General features: G+C 43.7%; 1 protein-coding gene across 1 annotated transcript in view; it reads right to left on the minus strand.

The window, feature by feature from the left end:
* The window catches only part of STMN2 (stathmin 2), a 42,274-nt gene extending 22,575 nt beyond the window's left edge, over positions 1 to 19,699 (minus strand). The window contains exon 1 of the mRNA XM_074897669.1: positions 19,477 to 19,699. Within this exon, the coding sequence (XP_074753770.1) occupies positions 19,477 to 19,495 (19 nt within the window). The 5' untranslated portion in view covers positions 19,496 to 19,699. The remainder of the gene's footprint in view (positions 1 to 19,476) is intronic.
* Between the last annotated feature and the right edge of the window lie 3,953 nt (positions 19,700 to 23,652).

Raw genomic sequence — 23,652 nt, forward strand, 5'->3', positions numbered from 1 at the left:
TGGGGTCTTTAATGCCTTACAGTGCTCACCTTTTTCACTGGTGGGAAAGGTGGCACAAGATCCTCACTCACCTGGGGCCATTCTTTGGTGGCTAAGTCTTTAAAATTGCACTCTTCATATACTGCAATGCAGTTCAATACAGAGATGAGCATAGGGTTTTGGTCATCTCCCCTGCCCCTGAATTTTTTGATATTTCTGTATCTAGGCCATAGAGTAAGAAGGTACTACAAAATGGAAACAAGAAACAGAAACTGAGGAAAAGAAATTGTGAATTACTGCGTTTCCTCTGTTAACAGTGACTAGCCTTTCCTACCATATGTCCAGAAAATGAGAAAGAAAGAACCTGGACAGATCTATTCTGGTTTTGTGGCGAGATTTTTAAGAAGTAGTTTTAGGCATTCATTTCTGCAACCCTCATGACTGTTCTGAGGCCACTGAAGCTAACTAGGTTTTGACAGAAGTATTAGCAATTTTATTCTCTCCAACAAGAGATCCTTTTAACAAACAGCTTTAAAATGGTTTGGGATAGAATCAGGCATTAAGTGTCATTCAAAAAAGAGATGATGGCAGTGAAATCAGGAAGCACTGTAGCATCAGATCTTCAAAACATAAAAAAGATGTGACAGATGTGACCCTTTAGATTTGTTAAGACTGTCAATTTTTATAAATGAACCCTGTCTTCAAGTGCAAGCCCTTGTATCCCACTTCTACAGCATAGTTCAGGTGACAGCACAGGATCTGGCTGGAAAACCCATCCCAAGGAATACACAAGCAGCTGTTTGCTTATGCAAAGACTGCCCAGTAATGATTTTCTTGCGTCTATGGTGTGTAGGTGCAAAAATGCAGTTTGGAGGGTGGCACAAATCTGACTGAAAATTGCCCCTGGATTTACAGCTTAATCACTGATGATGACTATGAATTTTTGGACTAAAATGTCCAGATGCCAAACACTGTGATTTTTACTTAATGTGTGTGGCTGGATTCAAATGTCTTTGTTCACCTTATTTTCTGATGTCAGAATGCTGATGTTAAGATGTAAAGTCATTATTTTGTATTATTTCAATTTATGTAATTTTCACTGGTGAAGAAATGAGAAAACCCATTTGCTAAATCCTGGCTGTTACAGTCACCTGTGATATGAGTTAATGGGACTATTTTCTTGGGCAAATACAACCACATTGACAAAATGAGATTTTAATGGAATGGTTTTTTTGAATTTGGGAAAAAAAAAGTCTTGTCATGATTACTCAAACAGTGATTCAGATGCTTTGCCATAGTCACTATTAGAGAGTCTTGGGCCATACTGTACTATCCATTTACAGAAATTTCAGTGTGGAAGTATAGACATGTGCTTGTCCAGAGCCTGTTGGTGCACTCAGGACCCTGATAGCCTCACTGCGCTGCATGCTCGTGGAAACATGCGGAAGAACAGACAAGAAAGCTATGGGTAAGCTTCTCCTCCTTCTCCAGCTCTGCAGAAACTGGTCTGTAGTAGTGGCAGAGCCAGATGCTGCACTCCCTTCTGAGCCACCCCTTTGGAGAGCCAGTGCACCCCATCAGCATGAGGAAGCCCTCGGCAGTTCCATAGCAACCATCCTCTGGGACTGAGGGGAAGTCAACAGAGCCCAGTGCTAATACAGAGGTCTGTGGCCCTCCTAAAATCCATTTGAACTTCAGGGAACTTCAGCCAGGGTGAAAAAAAACCCTTTTTTTACAAGGGGAAAAGAGGTTCTCCTTTAAGGTGTGCTTTGCCTTTGTAATTTTTTCAAGGCACAACCCCCCCATATTTCCCTCCTTACCTCCACACCCCACCTCCCTTCCTCCAATTTTCTTCCCATAGAGCTTTTTATGTAAGAAAGGATGTGAGCTACCAAAACAGACTTTGAAAACAATGGAGAGGATGAACAGTAAGGAATGAACTCGAAGGTTACAGGACTCCTAAGACAGCTTTATTGCCTGCTGGTTAGCTGAAAACAGCTGTTTAGTCTTCTTGCAGTGAGAAGTTCAACCCCTGTTCTTCAGATTCTCTGGCAGGATGCTAATGTTTAAGAGGTTGAATGGAGGTCTACCTTCATAAGAGGCCTCCACAGTGACAGACAGTTCCTGATACACTATTATCACCTAAGTGTGAAAGTCATGTAAGCATCAATAGTTTGCAAATCTTGAAGGCAGCCCCATCCCGTAACCATTCTGATACCTGCTGTCCCTGTATTCTGTGGAAGCACAAAAGACTGTGGAAATTCAGCTATGAGTTGATGCGAACAAAAGAGACTTTCCTGAATGTGAACTGTGTGGAAAAAGGGAATAGTCTGTAGCAGCTGCACGAGGAGGAAATGACCCTCCTTACCTGGCTTACCTTAACTGCTTGAGAACTGTTGTTCGTCTTGTTATATACATGCACATAGGACAAACAGTCTTTTTTACCTGATATTGTAGCAACCTTGGCTCTGTCATGTCTTACAGAAAAATTCTCAGTTTTACTTTTAGTTTAGGACTATTGATAGAGTAGTAGTAAAAATTCTGCACGTATCATTCTGGGTCTGGTCCTATCATTAATTTTCTTGTTCTCAAGAAAAACCCCTATGCCCTGAGCTATCACTCAGAGTCTTATATGAATGATTTAAGAATCAAAACCTTAAGCCCTGGATTTTTGAATGGGCAGATTTGCTTTCCGTGATTTAATGCTCACTGTGTGTAACATATTTCCTTCGCATCGTATGCCTGAAGGGTTGTGACATAACCTTTTGCCAGCGCACAAAGCCATTAAACTCTCTTACTTCTTAGACAGATTACACATAAAGTGGCTTAAAAAGCCAGATATTTCACTCCAAAATTTCCACTAACATGACTTTGAAGATCCCCCCTAGTAAGCAGCACTGAACCAGAATCTCAGTCTCCATGCAGGCTAAAAGCAGCATTTTCAAGAATGCTAATGTTCTTGTGTGAAGGCCAGAGAAGCAGAAGGCTTCTCAGAGACTCTTCTCAACACACCTACCGCAGCCCTGCTGTACACAGATTATCTTGTTTTAGCCTTTCTGAGATTGGGGCTACCATCTGTACTAGCCTGCCAGAACAGCAGCCTAGTAGAGTTTGCTTCAGGACTTTCCTGCAGCAGGACAACCCCCAGATTTACAATCCTTCCCTCAGAAGTGGCTGTGTAGTGCTTAGGAGCCCTCTCCCCAAGCCATGCTGTTTCCTGGGTGCAAAACTGTGGTGCCTGGCTTCATCCTGAGGCTACGCTGGCAGCTGGAGCACTGGGGAAGGATTTGCAAAGGACCTGGTACTTCTTCAGTGCCTTTGTAAGCGTGATGTGGACTGAATTACAGCTTGGAAGTTGCAGAGCCTGCAGACAGCCTGCTATCCCTGGGCAGCCCTGGCATGCAGGTATCAGTCACCACAACGGGGCATGCCTACAGCTTGCTGCTAATCCACGCACTGGGTGGGAAGTGCCATTTTGAGTCTTTGTGTTGAGCACACTGGTTTCCCCTGGAGCACTCGGCAGCCAGGGACTAGGCTATCAGAGATTGATGCTGTCTCCCAGTACACTCTTAAGGTTGTTTTGTTATTGTATTGCAGGTGGATGTGGAGGCTCAGCTGAGATCTGCACTAATTTCTGTACAAATATATTTGATGTGAACACTCTATGTCAAGGAGCTTATGGTGTAAGTGAGAAAGACAGGCAAGGGGTGCTCGGGGAGAAATGACCCAGGGGTGAAAAGAACTGCTACAGGTCACAGACCCGCTCTGTAGAAAAGCTTTATGGAGAACAGGAACACAAGTCTCCTGATTTTGGGATGACTGACACCTCTGCTGGCAGACCCCATCTCTTCGAGAGTGCTGCAGGCAATATGGGTGCTGGCTGGTGAAATAGCCCCTAGAGTGAGGATGCAAATCAAGTATGATGAAACAGAATGGCAAAGGTTTAGTTATGTAGTCTACTATGATCAAACAGCATCTTCCCAAGGTGTGAATCGTGCTTCAGGTTCTGCTTTAGCACAGTAAAACTGGATTACTACAGCAGGGTGTGACAGAGCTGGCTGCCAGTACTTCTTTTATTTTTCTGAATCTCATCCTCAGCCACGTGTGTTTGGAATGGTGGCATTTATTCAGTTTTTCCTAATGATGTCTTCAGAGGCTTCCACTGGCTTAATTCTGCATCACCCTGATCCCTTTATGTAAGCTCAACAAACTCTTTCTGGTCTTGCATCACCCAGCCATGCATCACCCACTGACGTTATATGTAATTTTATTCCATTGTGGCTGTGTATTATCATGCCTAGAGAGTAATGACATAATTCTGGCATATTGTCAGTCTTTGTAATTGAAAAAAACCCAACCTGTTTCTTTACATCTGGACACAGTAGATCTTTCTGGTTTTGTACTGATACTATTTCAATTATGTTATGAAATCCCTACCCCCATCTTTGGTCTGAGATTACAGTCAAATTGGTCTAAGAGCCATACCGAGCTTCTCAGGAGAGCAAATTTTTAGCAGAATTACCCATGTTCTGAAAGCAAGCCATTGAAACAGCACCAAGCAAAGGAATGGCCCAAAATGCTTCAGCAAAGCAGGCAATTAAGAAAGAAGGGGTAAAGAATCCAACTTTTTCTGTTTTCATCATTCAGGGAGTCTCAGCTGTTGTCGAGTGCCTCAGTCAATGGAACAGCGATGCACTGTTACAGTGCCAGTTTCTGTTAACAGATAGGCTGGTTCTTGCCATTTGACAGGGACCAGATAAACATGTGACTTTAATAGGACTGTAAGTCAGATACAAAGTGTGACTTTTTTTTTATAACTCATATAGGGGTTGTAACCACAACCATCATTAATACACAACCTGTGCCATTCCAAAGTGCAGACATCTTTGATGTCTTCCAGTACTTTAAAAATTGTGCTTTGAACTGATGAAGGCCAAAATATTAGCTAGTCGTAACTTAAAGCTTGGGAAACAATAAGAAAATTCAATTGCAAGGTACAATTTTTTTTTTTTTCTTGCCTGGGGCAAAGAAAATACTGAGGGCAATCAGCTAAGTAGCAATTTGTGTATATATTGTATGGGATAAATGCAATTATAATTTGTAGTACGATTGGACTCTTGATCTTTACATTCCAGTAATCAAATGCTTTCCTTGCTTCCTGAGTCATATTTCAGAGTGCAGAACCTACTGCAAGTATTTTCACACTATCATTACCAGGAGAATCCATTTTAGAGACAATATGCTGCTGTGAGGGCTGTGGAGGGTACCCCTCAAACTAATAATTTCATAGAGGGTAGAAACCCCATTTTATAGTGTCTGAATAGCAAACACATAGAAGCATTCATTATTTAGTTTTTATATATATATATATGTATACATAAAAATGTGTATGTATAAAGCTTTTTTTTACACAAGTTTATTGGTTGATTTTGAGCAATCTGCATGTATTTAATGTACTTAACCCAAAGCCAAATATGTGTAACTGTGTCTTTATGCTACACGTTCACTCTTACTGACTGTCATGACTACGGACTGAATGTCAAAATGCAAAAGAAAATGAGAGGATACAGTTTGAAAAATCTAATTTTCTTCTGGGTTTTGAATGGAATTTTAATTTTGTGGTATATTTTAAAATAAGAATGTCTCATCAGTTTGAATAAAGGCATTAGTTTGCTTTCTGTACACAACTGCAAATGACATAAGTAAGAGGATTACTTAAAAATGAATTTGCAATAATACAGACAATGGCATACACATTATAATTGTATTAATTAACAATAATATTTTAAATGTAAATTACTTTAGGTTTCTCTGTAAAACTGCTTGATATTAGATTTTGCCTGTCAACGTAACTCGTATTTGTGGAGGATTTTACTTTAAACCCAAGGAGGTGTGATAATGGAAACTGTGTTACAGATGCCCTGATACTCTGGTGCTTTATAATATATGGCTTAATTTCCCTTTTTCATAACAAAGGCTATAGAAATTAAAATGCTCTTCTAAAAATTTAAGAGTCTACTCAACTGCGTATATGTGGGAGCAAGGGGCTGTATTTATTTAATTACAGGATATTCCAAAGGACTGAATTTCTGGGTTTAGAGACATTTAGACCGTAACTTAAGAAAGTTTCCCTAATGTAAAAAGCCTATCAAGGGTGTGTCTATCCTCACAGAAATCCTTTGGTTCAAAAATAGTATCTTTAAGCTTTGAAGGACTTTGAAAGCACTGCACAGCATAAGCAAAAATGACAGCAAATTCCTGATTGAACATGTTGATACAAAGTAGATTCTGTAAAACTCACCTTTTCATTTGGCATTATCTCCTAACAAGTGGGCAGCAAAATGATTAGGAAAAATATCTTTTGGCAGGTTCCCAAATCTAGAAACCAGGGATATGTCTAGACATTTCATTGTTCAACATGTTCACTGTGAAAATCTATTTTCACAACATTTAAAGACATAAGATATTTTTCTGCTAGTATTCTACACAATCCTAAAGAGAGTACAAATGCCCAAGTGAGATTTCAGATGATGTTTCAGGGAGTGGCTACATAAACCCGTAATTGTCAATGCTGAAAGATAAAGTCTAAGCACCAAAATAAGAATGGATACTGGGGCACTGACTTTTTAAAAAATAAATTTACAGAAATAAATTTGGCATATGTAGGTTGGCTCTGTAAGTCTCACAAGGAATAGGTTTTTTGCTGTTTCTTCCACCTTTTCTTTAAAGGTCAGACTAGGAAAATGCAGAGAGGAAGCAGGCCAGAAGCATCATTATGTGTGAATCAACAGAAGAGGAGGTCGTGTTCACCAGTGGTTGAAGGTATTTGGTGCTGTGGAGCTGCACCTGAGGTATTGCATCCAGTTTTGGGCCCCCTAGTTTAAGAGGGACATGGAAGAATGGGTGAAGGAGGGCTACCAGGAAGGTGAGGGACCTGAGGCATGTGGCCTGTGAAGGGTGGTGGAGGGAGACAGGTTTGTTTAGTTGGGCAAAGAGGTGGCTAAGGGACGATATACTAGCTGCTTACAACTATTTGAAGGAAAGATCAATGCAATGACAGACCCAGACTCTGCCAGGTAACACAAGAAGGAACAACAGCCACAGGATGGTCTCACAGCTTGTGAGATCATCCATTCAGAAGCTGGCTAGATGAAGTTGTGATGGTCCATCTTCAAACAGGGCAGGCTAGATAACATTACAACCCCAGCTCCACTTCTCTTTGTTATTCACATCTTTTTGTGCTTGCTACCACAACAAAAACTCATCTCATCTCACTGGACCTCTGCACTACTGCTACCATTCAGGATTTGTGCTTTAGCTGCAGACTCTTGGTGAGTTCATCTCCAGCACATTACAGAACCAGATTGCTCGGGCTCCTTTCCTGGCTCTTCCCCCAACCACTCACTCACTGCCCTCCATCCCACCTCCCTTCTTGCTGAAGAACCTCATGGTTTCCTTTTGTCACATTCCAAGAGATCTTGTTGTGGTAGCACCAGGAAGAGACCCCAGCTGTTCAGCTGCTGGACTTCAGATGAGACAATCACCATCAGCCGCTTCCCCAGTCATCCCACCTCTTTTCTGAAATGCGGTCTTCCAAGTACCCTTTCAGATCTGGTAAAAATGCTCCAGCATTTAAGCTTGCTTGCAAAGCAAGCAATAAGCCATTCAGAATAGACATAGGCAATAAAAAAGATACATAAAAGCAAATAAAAAGAATTATTGTCATTATTCTTTTAAATTTTGACTTTGCCTCACTGAGAAGATTTTGTACAGCTCGCAGTCTAAATGATCATTTCATTCTTGGAACCGTTGCAAATAAAATAGCAGTCTGGTCATCAGTGAGTATTAACTTACGTAGCAAAACAAATCTGGTGTCTCTGCAAGTTTTGTTATTGAGCAAAACCATAAATCATATAGGAAATACAGCATGTGGGTATAAATGTGGCAATTTTAATCAGAAATTGGCACAACTGAAAATATTTATATAGGTCAAACTGAAGACCTAATCTAGACCATAAAATAAATCTGAGAGATTTATTTAATTGGACATTCTGCTTTTTTAGTAAAACTGATCTAGGCAGTGACAACAATCAGTGAAGTGACTTGTGTGAAGTGATGGATGGAGACTTCAATAACCTTGACTTCTGTTAAAGTAACAAGCATTTTCCAATTTGTCACATCCTTTCTTAGCCTGAGAAAAAATGTATGCAAAGCATGTATGCTAAAATAAAGCTTCAGCCTGAGCACCCATTGAGCTGTGGCCATTTATCAGTGGACCTCTAGAAGCCCATCTAGAAGATATGGCACATGTCCTGTATCATTCTACTGTCATAAACTTCTCCTGACTCCCAGTAAAATTAATTAACAATAGTTTGAAGTTTTGTCAGTCCTGATCTTGAGCTGATGAATACTGCTTTTCTAGCAATCAGATAATTTGTGGATGAAATCCCCAAAAGTTCTCTTTGTCTTTTCGGGCATTTAAGTTTTATCCAATTAATGCTTTCTGGGGGGCTTTCTAAAATGGAATTTTTGAGCTATTCATCACGTATTTGTTATTCTTTGGCTTTCAGATTTTTTCTGTATGATCTTTAACTACACTAACTATGCAGCTATTATTACTAATTACCTGATTTATACTTTTACTATTGTATCCTGTCTTGTCTTTATGCATATATTCAAACAGTTGATTGCCTCCATTAAGAAAATTATGATACCGCTCAACAGCATATTGCTAAAATTTATCATAGTTAGGCATAGATTATAAATATTATTAAGTATTTTAATCAGAATGTGTGTAAAATGAATAAGGAAAAAAGAAAAAAAAAATATCAACCTCTTCTTTGAAACCATGCTGATGGTGCAAAGAAATCAGTGTATTATTCAGAATTTATTAAATTGGCTGAGAGAACATTTGCTGGTCGGATATTTTTGTTACAATTCATGCTACAATAAAACTAGAACAAGAACCACCAGTCAGAGGAAGCAACCTGTGTTTTAAGTAGCTTTGCTCAAACCTGCATAGTAGAAATACATTGACTTTTGAAGATGTAAAATTAATTGATAAATGTCTATGCTATGACAATTTATATGGACTTTCATTGCTCCCGGTTAAGTCTTTTACGATCCACCTGTTTTTCATCTTTCTCTTCCCATACCCTCTTTTTTACTGTTATTCAATTTAGTGATTTTTTTTCCTGTTCTGAAACATTACTGAAAATTTCTAGAACTCATTTGCTCTGTCAGTCTATTTATCTCTCCATAACTAGCTATCTGTCTGTCTCTCTGAATCTATTTTTTTGCAGTACCAGCCTCCACTCACACTGAAGAGGAACTCGATGAATTCAGAGACACCACTCTGCTACTAATTTAACCCTATGAGGAGCTGGTCCCTGCAGAGATGCTCCATTGTTTTCTGTGGGGCTCTGGTGTGAGGGCACTTGGCTCATTTAGAATAAAAAAGGATCTTCACTTGCAATAGCTAGATTTTCAGGGCACTGTGCACCAGCATATCATAGCATCAACAGTCTGTCATTAAAGGCAAATCAGAACTTCTCTTGTGTTGTTCAGCCCATCCTTTATTAACAGACTTATCAAACTTCCAAGACTGGCTTGGCCGTCATTTTTTTCAGTATGTTCTAAAAGTAGCAGGACCTGGAGATATCAAAATTTCAAGTTATAACAGCCTGGTTTTTTTCTCTTTTGTTGTATAATCAAATTCTTTTTCCCATATAAAAGTCTCCTTTCCTGTATAATCAAATTCTCCTTTATTAGTGTAGCTGACTTTTATATGAATTTTCAAAATAAAGATGCTTCCTTCTTAAATTGATGCTTCGGGAGGTTTAAAGGGAGAAGGAAGGGGTTCATCAGATGTAAATCAATACGGGTCTACTACCCTAGACTTACACTTGGTTTAGAATCTAATTCTAGTTAAGACTGGTGTTCCTGGCCTTTGCACATTTTAGCCACTTAAATGTGCAACCCATACACCACAGCAAGCAACTGCCATCTCCCATCCAGTGTCACTTTTTTTCTTCCACTGCATTAGAAAATATGGGAGTCTTCCTTCCACTGAACATCACTTTGTTAAATTACAAATTACAATGAATAGGCCTACAGTTTTCTTGGCTAGAGGGCTGCCTCTTGCTGAATTTTGGAGCAGCTTTTAGCAAAAATAATCTCAGTATTTCTGTGAAGATAACTAGGGAAAAATACATGCGCATGGTAAACTAAACAAGCGCTTATTTTATCTGTTTCAAAGGCTCTATGCTAGAAAATAATTCCCCATTTGAAAAATCTGCCTAGGCCTGACTGTGGAGTAAGTTATTGAAATATCTGATTTCAGGTTTCACCATGGCTTGGAGAGACATGTCTGAGATTTACAGCCAATTTCTTGGAAGACATTTTGTGCTGGACATGACTGATTCCACACGGGCCTCAAGCACAGCTCCTCCTGGTTGCTGTGAACCAGAGGAGTGCTGGAAATTGGAAAAGGAAGAGGAAATGACTATCCTGTGGTCTTAATTCTTCCCATTCTGGCCCTGCAGAAGTGTGCAGGATTATCAGAAGAAGTGGGATGCATGAAGGGACAAGAGTTGAATCTGTCTGGTGGAAGAAATTGTTGAAAACAGGTGAACTAAAAAAACAATGGGGAAAAAAAAAAAAAGTCAAGTCAGTCAGGGGATGGGATTATTGAAACTGGACCAAGAATGAGGGTGACGCTATGACTGACTGAATAAAGAGATTAAGTTAAGAAGATGAGGGAAAGTGTACGAAGGAAATGGATGGGGACTGGAAATCAGTAGGTGGTGGAGATGGAGCAGATGGGAAACTCTGATTAGGATGGCAGATTGTTCAGAAGGAAGTTCAGAGTCATCTGAAATAGAAATCTGCCTGACTGCTATCTGAGACTTTTGTCTAATACATAAATGGCATTAGAAGACTACAAAAATATTAGAGTAGCAGTTCAGGGACAGACTAAAGTCCATCTGATGTAATATTCTGTTTCCAGGACACTTTTTCTTAATTTTTATTTTAATCTAGGAAATTATATGCATATATCCATATAATTACATAGAAATGTACTAAATGCAATTTTGTAATCTTTATATTGTCGACTACTCCTGTTTGCTTCTCTAGATGCCTTGAATTTTCTGCCAGGGTTCAGGATTTATTTTTATTATTGCAATTTTTTACTCTTGACAGTTTTGTTCACATCTTCTGTGTAGAAACCAGGATGCCAGCAGAGCTGAGACCTCTAGAATAGCATTGCCAAGGTATGCAAACTGATAATTACAATTTTGCAGTGCTTAAAAGTACCTTGGTCATATTTAAACCTGTTATTCAGGTCTCTCACGACTAGAAGGTGAAATTCTTTACACTGTTAGTCTAACACAGTATGATTCTCTAAGTAAAAACGTTTATCTTCTTAATGTTTCACTGAAAAAAATGTGAATGCACTTCAAAAGGGAGTAACTTGAATCCACAATGCAGATTAAAATAAATGTCTTACTACTACTTTCCTTAAGAAGTCATTATTGATATTTACTTAGAAAATAATGGTTTAGAGTTTGAACATTGTTTCCCCAGCAAGAAGCTATTTGCCTTGAGAACAAGTGCTTTCATGTAAAGCATACCTTAACTTAAAGTAAATTCTCAGTTTTAGACTTCTATGCCTATCAGTAGTATAAAACACATACATTGTTATTTTTTCTTTACCTAAGAAATTCCCTAAGGATTATAAAAAGTACCTGAGTATCACAGAATGCTAATACAGCTTTAGAAGGAAAGTTGCTCTGTTTCCTAATCTGATCAGTATGGATTTTTAAAATTTCTGTAACATCAGGGCATTATTGCACAGTTCCATGCAGTATGGAACATAACCTCACATCAAAACTCTGAGATAAGTATGCAAGATTATCCCCATCTTAATAAAGAGAAAGACAGGTCATAAAATGATTAAGGGACAAATCCAATAAAGGAGCTAGGTGCCTAAAATGGTATTTAAGAAAAATTCAGGCTTCTAAATCCAAAACGCAGATTCTGCAAATTCCTGCATGGCTGCAGAGAGGTCATGAAAATCTGTAAATACCACAACTTGTGCTCTTCAAATTGGTGGTGCATTGTAGGGTGCTACTTCGTTGTACAAGCAAGGGTGCCTCAGACTCGAAATATTTAATCCCTTCACACTGGATATTGGGTGTTCTTCCAAACCAGACCTCATCCCCTGAAGAAATCTGTGTAGCCTATTTCCTGAGAACATGTGGCACACATAGATAGGATAGGGTCCTTCATAAATGCAGGGACACCCACTAGTTTCTTTTAAAGTGCAGCTGAGGGAAAACGTTGCTGGCTGTCTTGCTCCTGCCCTTTGGGACAACTGTCTACAGCGAGCACCTTTGACTAGGAAATGCCAGAACTGGGTTCAATCTCTTCCAGAAATGAGGGGATTCAAGCTGAAGGGTCCTAACTGCCACCCAAAAAAGCTCAAGCTTTATTTTCTGCTCCCACAGTTTTGTTTTGTTGTATCATACAGAGCCCAGCAATAGTCCTACAAGCCAGGGCTTCCCAGTTACCAGGTGGAGGTCATCCTCGCTCCTGTGTGCTCTCTTGTCCTCTCTCCAGTGTGATGCTCTTCCCAGGGGAGGGTGGGAAGGGGCCACAGCTTCGTGGCTCTTGTGTTCTCTGGGGCAGGAGGACACCAGGGGAAAGTGACACCAAATCCCAGCAGCACAGTTGGAGGCCAACCACTAGCTTGCTGAGAGGCAGGAGTGCACCCAATGCCACCTCTTTTTCCTCCCACAATTAAGGAGGCCGAAGCAGGGCTTCTCTGCAGCTGTGAGTGAAGTGCCCAAGGGACAGCTGATTCCATTGGGAATCACCATTCACATGGGACTCACCATTCCCCCCGCACTTCCCTCCGGGTCACTTGAGTGATGAGTACGTTCACTCGGGGCAGACCTCAGCAATGTGCTGCTCGACCATAGTCACGGGCAATGACCTCTCCCCATGTGTTGTGGAGGTACAGTCACACCTGTATCCCACCACGGGTGCCTTGGAGCTTTACTAACTCTATCCTCAGTCACCTCCCTAAACTAAACCACCTGCTTGGGGCAAAACTAATAAAAAAATCTATTTTGTGATTCTGTGCGTCCACACAATAATTGCTACAACAGTGATAAGTTTTGTGTATTAGAATGAGTACATAAATGATAATTTGTTTATGAACTTCTTGGATTAGACAGATATACCTTCAAAAATACATTTCTAAATGTATTCAGCAAAGCGTAATATTTTGTGTAGATGCTGTGCATCAGTTTAACTGCACATCCTGGCAGAAAGAGCTTAAATTCACTTCATTTCTTAAATTATGTATTAGCAGACAGGAAAAAGAAAAACATAATAAGTGGAAGAGAAAATGAAGTAATTACAGAGCAGCTCTGTGTGCTGGTATTGCTTAGACACACAACATCTTGAATATTTTGTTCCCAGGAGCCAGCATGTCTGCATCAGTCCATTTTTTTTGACTGAGGATGCAGATCTGCGCAGATTGAGGTCTCCAAAGCAATTTTTTCTGGTTTTGGAAAGTCCTGAGCAACTAGAGCAATAGATACTGCCTGCACTGTAGTCATGGGTGCCCAGCACCTTGCAGGACTGAAGTACATGTCCCACACAGAATTGCTGGCTGATGTTCACAGGGAGACTCACACTTCCAAGTGGGATCAACTATTTTTAAACTGAATGAAAACCAGCAACATCTCAGACTGTATCCAGAGAATTCATAGCGTGAGGATTGTGTGTAGCCTAGAAAGAATTGTGAATAGCAGCCATTCCTCCAAATCAGCTACAAAATTCTGTGTCCCCATGGGCTAAGGATCAGCTGATTGTGCTGAGGGCGGTGGCTGAAGTCCATTGGCTCCTGTGAGGCAAGACTGATTTGCAAAGTGGGTGCATCTATCATCCATTTCATGCATACTGTTGAAGAAGACATGTTCTCTACAAGCCACACAATGACAGCAACAGTTTTTGTTTATAAAGGTGACTTGAATGGAGAACTAACCTTGGATTTTTGAAGGCAGTTACTGCAGAGGTAAGCACTGCTGGTTTGTGACGTGACGTTTGTTCCTCCTTAAAGCATTGGGCAGAACTACTGAGAATGCCAGGCTTTGAAGCACGCTAACATGAGTTGAAAGGTAAATGTACTCCACATATTACAGGCCTGAGGTGGAACACACTCTGCAAGAAGACTTGTTGGAGGACTTCACTTCCAGCTGTGTTGTTGCCCACTGGTCACAGGGCTGGGAGCTACAGTCAGGCCCTTACATCCAAGTGGTGACTTTTTTGCCGTATAATCTTTAGCAAAGCTTTTAGTCAGTTAATTTTCCAACCATATCAATTATTTGGAGCGACACCATTTTAGGATGCCTACTTTAAGATACCTAGGACTTTATGTTTTTCAGGAGTGCTCAACATCTCTTGTTCCTTTTGACTATGGACTAATAAGGTAGTTAAATTAGACCTCCATGAAAATGCTGCACAGGTCAAGTATTGCCCAGACCAACCTATCATGGGTACCCTCTGATCTCAGTGCTTCAGACTACATAATAGTGCCTACTTCTCACAGAAGGCTCTTAGGAGAATTAATTAGTTAATTTTGTACAGTCTTTGAAGGCTAAAATGCTATTTAAATATATTGCAGGATATGAGTGCCCCATCTCTCTTCTGTAATGAGGTTTTTTAATTAATGCTATTAATTTGAAAATGGAGAATTCTTTTCTAAAGAAATTAATCTAAATGTCACCTGAGAAAAATGTAACCATGAGGTTAGATTGCACACTTATTTATAGTAAAAAATAGGTGTGCAAAATATAATCTAGAGAAATGTACTATTGTAGAACAAATACCAAAGAATTTTTTTAAAAATTCCAGGCTTAATTAATTAAAGGATTTAAAAATTGACAAAATCAATATGAATGCAGGAATACATTATTAAATAGGAAAGTCTAAGTCTAAATAAAATTTGCATTGGGATAAAAAGGTGATGGAGGTGGAGGTGAGAGAACATTTTGGAAGTGTTCAAGCTGCTGAATTTTATTTTTATTTCCTCAGCATGTTATGGGATCTCTTCCATGAAATGATGGAATAGATGACGCTTGATCCTCCTGCCTGTACACTTCAACAGGGTTAAGTAAAGAACTGCTAGGAGGCAATATAAATTCTTAGCCATATGGACTGTTTTTAAAATTAATACTGCCTCAATTCTCAATAGCAGGAAGAATAATCTGCTCTTTAAATCAGGGAAAGAATATGAATAGGTGTTAACCTTCAGTTCTCTAGTGATTTGTACTTGCCAGCAACTTTATATTAGCTTAGTAGTCAAAATTCTCAGAAAAAAATAAACCAATTGAAATGTTTCTTCTGCTAAATCTTGACAAAATCTGGAATAATGGTGTCTCAAGTCAAATCATATTTCTGCTAACATTATGAGACAATAAACTCTTTTCTGAATCTTGTCTACATTCATTTTCATCCTAATTTCCTATTTGTCTATTCAGATATGTAATTTACTGACAGTTGAAAATAATTCAGTCCTGATTTGTGTTCATTTATTTATAAAAGGGAAAAAACGTATTTATTTATAAAAGGGGAAGGTTAAAACCTTCTGCTAAACCTGCGAAATACAGAAAGGAGCATGTTCAGTCCAAATTCAACCTGGCACTTAGCCATATGTGGTTTAACTTGAAGCTTGTTGCTGCCATTGATGTCCAGGATTACTCATGTGCCATTGTCAAAGATCAAGCAATTTTTCAAGTGTATTGGCAGATCAGAGGCAGAATGCTTATGCCTCTGCAGTAAAAAAGCTTAGTTATTAAAATAATTGAACCAGTTAAACTCAACAACCTTACACTTATGACTTCATATGTATGTTTACATACCAGATAAACCAATAATGCAGTCCTCAGTTAATATACAAACTCAGCAGTGACATTGCATCCATCAAGCTAAGTATCGAAGCCTGAGCTTGTAACTAAAATGTAAATGACAAAGTAGAAGAACAGCTCTGAAGTACTTTTACAACAGTTTAATCAGTCTCACTGAGATATGCAAAGGAGGCAGTGTGGGGCTGCCTGAATTCCTGTATCCTCATAATCCCACCCATTAATCACCTCACAGAGTTCCCGACTATCTCAAAATGAGTCTGAACTGAAACAATTCTTTAACACACTATTAACACATATCCCATGTATTTCTATTAAACAACTTCCTATAAAGTAAACAAGAACCTTAATCGGAACTGAGACTTTCTGTATGATATTTGTCTGAAAAATGTTTTCGTAATAAATATCCTTTAAAATCAAACACTGCAAGGAAACAAAGAAAGAATGGTTTCAGACACCATTTTTAGTTCCAGTGTCACCACTGGCTGCTTCACCCTCACACTGCCATGTACATACCCGAAGAAACTTTATCCAGCTAGGTACATGGCCTATCAGGTCTGTAGTGATCCCACCTTCAAAAGCTGCTGATTTATGTAACACCCATCCTGTATGGTAGGGAGCATAAGGTATGAAGGAGTCCACCCATACAATATGGATTTCACTTAGAAGATGGTTTCAAGGGCAGGATGCAATTTAAAAGCTCCCAGAATTCCTGTACAGCCATGCTGTATGAAATAAAAAGGCACACTTAAATATAAATACATAATCAATCAAACAACTAAATAAAATAAAGGGGGTGTGTGTGTTGTGTCTGATGTGCGTCATTCATATACAACGAAAAGAACTTCATAGGCATTCAGGATGTACTGAGCTGCAGAAGTTCTTGCAGCTGTTGAAATTCCTATGTAAGTCAAAGGATCTTTCCTTGAAAACCTTTTATTTAACAGAGCCTAAGAGAAAATGAGAATTAATTTTGCTTTCTGTGTCAGAATATAAACACAGGCTTATCAAGGTATTTAGCATCTGCGTAACCTGAGTTCTGTGAAGAGTTCTGGCCAAAGCCAGTAGGACTATTCACATGCTCAGACTCAGACACCTGCTTAAGTGCCTTGCTGGACCAGGGCCAGAAACGTAATAGTGGGCCAGCTTAAGCTGATTAGAAATGTTCTGTTGGCTCCAGTGGCAGCAGGATCTAGCCTTTATTGCCACTTTGGAAAATACGGTGCTCAACAGGGGAAAAAAAATCAGGCACTCTGTAGTTCTCTCAGTGGTCTATTGGGTAAAGCTTGAGTACAGAACAAATGCAGCTTATTTAGCACTAACTGGAAATGTGCGTGACTGAGAATGCATCTATTTTTCCACAACAAAATGAAATTTGTTCCCTTGAAGAAACTCTCGAAATAAAGTGGCTTATTCTAATAGGCTGTCTAGATCCAAATTTTCTCTACAAATAATTACGACAAGGAAGAATAAGGTTTAAAGAAATGAAGAGAATCCTTAACCTTTGTGAGTTTAAAGAGGGAAGATGCTTTTAATAACATATTTTTCATTTTTAAATTGAATGCTGTTGTAGTCAGTATTTTTAGAAATGTTAACTACATTGTTACACTGCTTTTTGTTGCTTGTGTATGTAGCTTGTTAACCAGGTATCAATAGGCAAACTGGGGTGACACTGTCAATCCGTCTCTGGGCAAACCTAATGATTCCAGGCATCCCCCTTGCTGCAGAAACCTTTCTATTTGTGTGCTGCGAGATCATTAACCAAAGGCTGAAGGGCCCTTTCTTCCCTAGTGACAGAATTCCTAACAGGGCCTTCTGCAGTGATAAGTCTCCGACTGACTACAAATTATCAATACTGATTACCAGATTGCTGCAGTGGGGAGGGGACGGCGTGCTTGGCACTGCAGGGCTGGCCAGACTCCCACAGCCTTCGTCTCCCTTCTCTATTTGGCTCTACAGCTGTCTCTTGTCTTGTTCCCAGGGGTGCCACAGTCAGGTTAAAATGCTTTCAATTCACATCAGTTATTCCTCGGGAGCAGAACATCAGCATTCAAATAAATAAATGTATAATGCGTCGGTTACAGGCAGTGCCAGGAGGATTCAGTGTAACTTTGTGCGACGTGATTAAGAGTGATAACAGAGTCTGCACAGAACGGGAATTTCAATAGGATTTGTTTCGTGGGGAAGGATTATAATTGCGTTGGAGCTCTCCATCCTTATTTTGTGGGATTTGTGAGTGCATGATTTTAATAGTGAATGATTGTGAAAACTTGAATTTGAATGCGTCAAACGTAGGTCCTGCCTCATCTCCCCACCCAAAAAAAAAAAAAAAAAAAAAATCAAGGAACTATAGGGACTGGATGCTTTAGCAGCCTGGCCCCACGGTTGCTCCCCCACCCTCCACTGCGATTTTCCGCTCCCGCACCCGCTCCAGCAGCCTTCCTCGAACAAAGGGGCCGGGGCCGGGGCCGGGCCGCCGCCGCTGGCTCCTGCCGCTGAGCCGGGACAAGCGCCCCGTGCCCACCGGGGACCGAGGGCCAAGGGCTGCCCGGGACCCGCCGGCTCCCCGGGGCCGCGGCTGTGGCGGGGACCGCGCAGCTCCCGCGGCCGCGCCCCGGGGCCGAACGGCGGGGGGGGGGGGGGGGCGGGGCGCCGCGGCGGCAGGGCGCAGGGCGCGGTCCCGGCCGGGGGAGGCGGGGGGAGGATGCTGTGCTTGCAGCTGAGAAACGCGAGAGAACCACAGCCCTGGAAGCTGCCCCCTGGGAGAGGAAAACAGGGTGGGAACTGCTAGAAAACACCAGCTATCCATGATGCAGTGACCTACTTCAGCGCCTGTGTGTCCCGTGTGTCCCCCCCCCCCGACTGCAGGTGCGGGCAGCGCGGGGGCAGCAGGGACCCGGCGGCTCCTTCCCCTCGCCCCCCCGCAGCCCCTTACGCCGGGCTGGGCGCGGCCGGCCCGCAGTGCGCGTAGCGGCAGGTGCCCGCCCCGCTGCAGCACCCCCCCCCCGCGCCCCCCGCCCGGCCCTGTGTGTGTCCCCTCCCGCCCCGGGGCCACCGCCCGCAGCCCCCCGCCGCCGTGCTGGGTGCGCTCGGCGGTGCTTTTCCTCCTTCCCTCTTTTCTTCGGCTCCCCACGCGGTTCGCGGAGGGGAGAGCTGGCGACGGGGGCGCGGGGTGGGGCATATTTATAGCGGGGGTAACTTTGCGGTTCGTTTTATCTTTTTTCTTTTTTTTTTTTTTTTTTTTTTAAATAAAATCCATAATACCCATATTCATCTTTAAAATAATGAAAGCCGTTTCAAAATTAGGCTGAGCTCGTGTGCCCACTTCACCCATCAGTAAATAATCTGATCTCAGGTTAGGACGTTAAAAGAGCCCCGGGATCCCACACCTCCTCTCTTCTTGCTTTCTTTTTTTCTGATCAAAGAAATTAAAAATATGTTTAGCGTCGTCTTGATTTTTTCCTAAACTCCGGGGACCTGAGAAGAGCACTCAGTGCTGGTAGCGGTCCTAGGAAATAGTGACCATCGTACTGGATGAAGAAAAAGAGATGCAGTTTCTTACCCATTGCTGTTTTAGCCATGGTGGGATGTGCAGGCTCTCAGAGGTGCTGAAGGCAAAGGGGTCCAGCTACAGCAGTGGAGAGAGGGAGAGAAGACTGAATAAGGCACTGAGTCAGCAGAGTGGGGCTGTGCAAGAGAAGGAGCAAGAGGCAGGAGCCCATGAATAATTATCACTCCTCTACCCAAGCAGATTGGCTCTAGAGGTCCCCTGACATGACTCCTGCAGAGCCAGAATCTCCGGGCATTAAATATTGATCCACCAATGGTGCTGGAGTACAAAGTGCCAGAATGCAGTTTGAAATGGAAATCAGTCCTTGAATGCCTCTCCCCCCTCGGTCTGGCTTTAGTAGTACATTCCATGTCAAATGTTTTATGTCTTACATGAAAAAAGCCTATTGGTGTTGAAGGCTCTGCTGTTGCTACCTGTAAAACATGCACAAATTCACTTTAACACATTTTATTCCAAAGATACAACAGAAAAAAAAAAAAAAAAAAGGACCAATGGCAGGGATTTTCTAAACCATTTCAGTAAAACAGCTGCTCAGGTTATTTTTATGTCTACATCTCATTTCCTACAAATGTATACAGATAACTATATACAATTGTTTTATACTGAATGTTTCTGCATTTCAGTATTTGTTTTAGTGTCCCCAGACCTAACCCTGGACAACTTGAACTCTGCTAAGACTTTAGGAATATCAGCTGGACCTGCTCTCCCTCTCAAAGGGCTCTGGAAGGCCAAAACCAGGATAAATGTGAAAAGAAGTCAATAAGCCCTTCCCTGATGCACTTTAACAAAAGGCACGAGGAAGCTGCAAGCTTGAGTCACTTGATAAAGGGTGCAGAATGGGACCTCCTATGATTATTACATGAAAGGTGGTGGATACATTATAAGGTTTCTCTACATTTATTTTAAGGATTCTCTGTCCCCAGCAAGAGGAAAGCCAGTGGCATGACTGACAGCCACTAAGCAAATGAGGATGGCTAATTGAAATTCTTGCTATAAACATGGCAGTGATGGGATCTACTTGTACACCTCCGAGGGTGTGAAGCAGTTGCTGGCCTAGAGGAGACCGTATCCAAGATGGTGGTACAAAGAAGATGACACTCCATCTTTATATTACCTTCTCATCCTTACAGTGTCCATCTGGAGCTCATTTGCCTCTCCCAGGGGAAAACTGGCCTTATTGTCAAAAGCTTGCAGTGATAACAGACTCCTACACTGCTGCAGCCAGACAGGGCATAGGGCAAATTTTCAGCTTAACATTTGGAGGACACTCCAAACCCCTCGTGGAGTTGTTTCATGGTGTGTATGGGTGGGTGAAAAAAGTAGGAGAGTGGGCAGAGGTCTCCAGGGTGGACCCATGTCCTCCCAGAGCAGGCAGGGCATTGGCACCCTTCTCCTTGCTTCAGTGGTGCCTTTTGCAGCTGCACAGTGCGTGCAGTGTGCTGTCACTGTCGTGCTTTTCCTCTCTGTATGCTTCCCTAGAACGGGTAATGGAGGATTATGCTTGTCAAGCTTCCTTGAGGTCAGTAAACAGCATCTTTGAGTAAAGCAGGGCCCAGGGTGTGAGTCTGAGGCCAGTTTTCTCTTCTGAGTCACTCTTGACAATTTCCAAATTGCAGGAACTAGTTTTTTTTTTTTTGTGTTTTTTTTTTGTTGTTTTTTTGTTTTTTTTTTTTTTTTTCCTTTAAATAATAATAGTAAAGTCTGGAGGTGAATTTGAGGAGAGAAATAACCCCAAACTGTACTGCGTGCAGAGAGACGTGTGTGATTCACCCCGCGTGTGCGCTGGCACAGCACGGCAGATGCTGCGATGGCTCCCTGCTGAGGCAGCTCTTTGGCGGGAGGGGGGTGAGGCGGGTTTGCTGGGATGCAGGGGGTTATCTGGCTTCCTGGAAGGCCCTGCCCTCACGGAGAGCGGGCAGGCGGCCGTCCTGGGGGCTCTGCCGCCTTTTGGGGTGAAACACTTCTGGGCCTTCAGCTGGGTGGCTGCATGAGGGGTAGGGTGAGCAGGCGACGGAGATCTAATTGTGCCGGTATGTCTGTAGTGAGAGTAGCTTATCCCTGAACGGAAACGGTGAGAAACGACCGAGTGCTGTACATACAAGAGCAGAGGGCGAGGGGCGCCTCACAGGGCTGGGTAGCCTCGCCCTAACCGAAAGACAGCCCCCCGGCTCCCAGTACCCCGGCGAGGCTGGCCCTAGCCCGGCCTCAGGCGGGTGCATGCCGGGGTGAGGGGGCTGGCTCGGCGGGTCAGCGGGCGGAGAGCCTCGCCCAGCCTGGCTCGGCTCGGCTCGGCTCAGCCCGGCCCAGCCTGGCTCGGCTCAGCCCGGCCCAGCCTAGCTCGGCTCGGCTCGGCCCGGCCCAGCCTGGCTCGGCTCGGCTCGGCTCAGCCCGGCCCAGCCTGGCTCGGCTCAGCCCGGCCCAGCCTAGCTCGGCTCGGCTCGGCTCAGCCCTGCCCGGGGGGGCGGGGCGGGGCGGGGCGGGCGGGGGTGCCGGGCGCTGTCCGTGGTGCTGGAGGCGGCGGCGCTGCCGGGGCAGCGGCGCCCCGGTCGGGGCGGGGGCAGGGAGGGCAGGGGCAGCGGCAAGGGCAGGGGCAGAAGCAGGGGCAGGGCCAGGGCCAGGGGCAGGAGCAGGGGCAGGGGCAGGGGAGGAAGGACGAGGGGGCAGGCAGGGGTTAGGCGGGGCAGCGCAACGCGGGGCGGCTGCCCTCCGCACCCCCCCGCGGGCCCGGCGCCAGCGCGGCAGCCGCAGCGCGGAGCGGAGCGGGTGAGGGGCCGCGGTGCCGGCTCCGCCTGGGCCGACCGCTCCCCGCTGCCTTCCCGGCCCGGGGCGGCACCGCGGCAGCGGCGGGGCTGGGCTGGGCTGGGCTCTGCGGGGGGCAGGTGCCCGGGGGCGGAAGGGGCACCAGGACGGCGCTGCCAGAACACATCTTCGCTTGGGTCGGGTCCCCATCCCCCGCCGCGGCACCCGGCACGCCCAGCAGGCTGCAGACCCGCCCTGGCATCTGTCTTTTTTTAATTTCATTTTGGTTTTCCTCTCCTCCGAGCTAAGCCCAGCAGCCAAGGGCGGCAGGCAGAGCCGGAGGGTTCGCACAGCTCCGACCGGAGGCAGCTCGCTCGCTTCGGGCCTCGCTGCGGCCCCGCCGCAGTGCCGGCACAGTTTCCCCGCTGCCCGGCGGTGCGGGAGCGGCTCCTCGGGCCGGGCCCCCGGTGCCCCAGGCCGGGGCCGGGGCCGGGCCCCTCCGCAGCCTCTGCCCAGGGAGCCGGCGCGGCGCGGCCGCGGGTTGTCGGGCCAGGGGTGGGGGGGGGGTCAGCTCGGCTCCCACCCAAAAAAGGGGGTGCCAGGCTCCTGGGGCAGGGCTGCCGAGAAAGCGGCGCAAGGAATGGCATGGCAATCACTGTCATGTCAAACTCGGCGTATGCAGGAGCAGTTAATAGACACCCCATAGATCATTTCTGATCCACTGACACCTCTTAGATGTTGTGTTTCGCGTAAATTTTAGTGGAGCATGAATTGAGCTCCAGCATGCCCTCGCAAGGCTAGGACTTGTCTTCTTTTGCAGGTTGGCCTTCTCTTGATTGACATGAAAATGCCTTTGCAGCCCGGCCTACCTCCAGGTCTGTGGGTGTAGGGGCTGTAAGGATGTGCTGCTGAGCAAAGCACTCCTTAACTGCTTCTAAATAGCAGTGGGATGTAACGGGGGGCTTTCATCCCACTGTTGTTGAACACTCCTTCTGTAGCCTTGGGCAGATCATTGGAAAGCTTTTGTTCTTTTTTCCCATTTGTTCTTTTCTCCATTTATTAGAAAGGATCCTACTTTTTACCCCCTTGCAGGCATGGGGGAAGGGGAGGGGATACTGTAAAGATAAATGTTTATGCAGCACTTTGAAGACTATTGTTGCTAGGTAAATTAGCTACATTGGCACTGAAATAACGCAAATGGCAGAGATGGGAGAAGGTCATGAATCTCTTACGCTCTGCCTGTGCTTTGTGTCTGCTGCGTAGGCTGGGAGACTGTTCAGCCTTGTTTAGCTTTCTTAAATAACTTGAGAAATTCAGCTTATTGACTTTTGGGAGACTTGTTTACACTTAGCCTTTGTCATTAGGAAATGTAATGGACCTTATTTAGAGCACCTGATTTTTTTTTTTTTTTTTTTCCCTTTGGTCACT

The sequence above is a fragment of the Athene noctua genome, chromosome 2, assembly GCF_965140245.1.
Source record: "Athene noctua chromosome 2, bAthNoc1.hap1.1, whole genome shotgun sequence".
Lineage (NCBI taxonomy): Eukaryota > Metazoa > Chordata > Aves > Strigiformes > Strigidae > Athene > Athene noctua.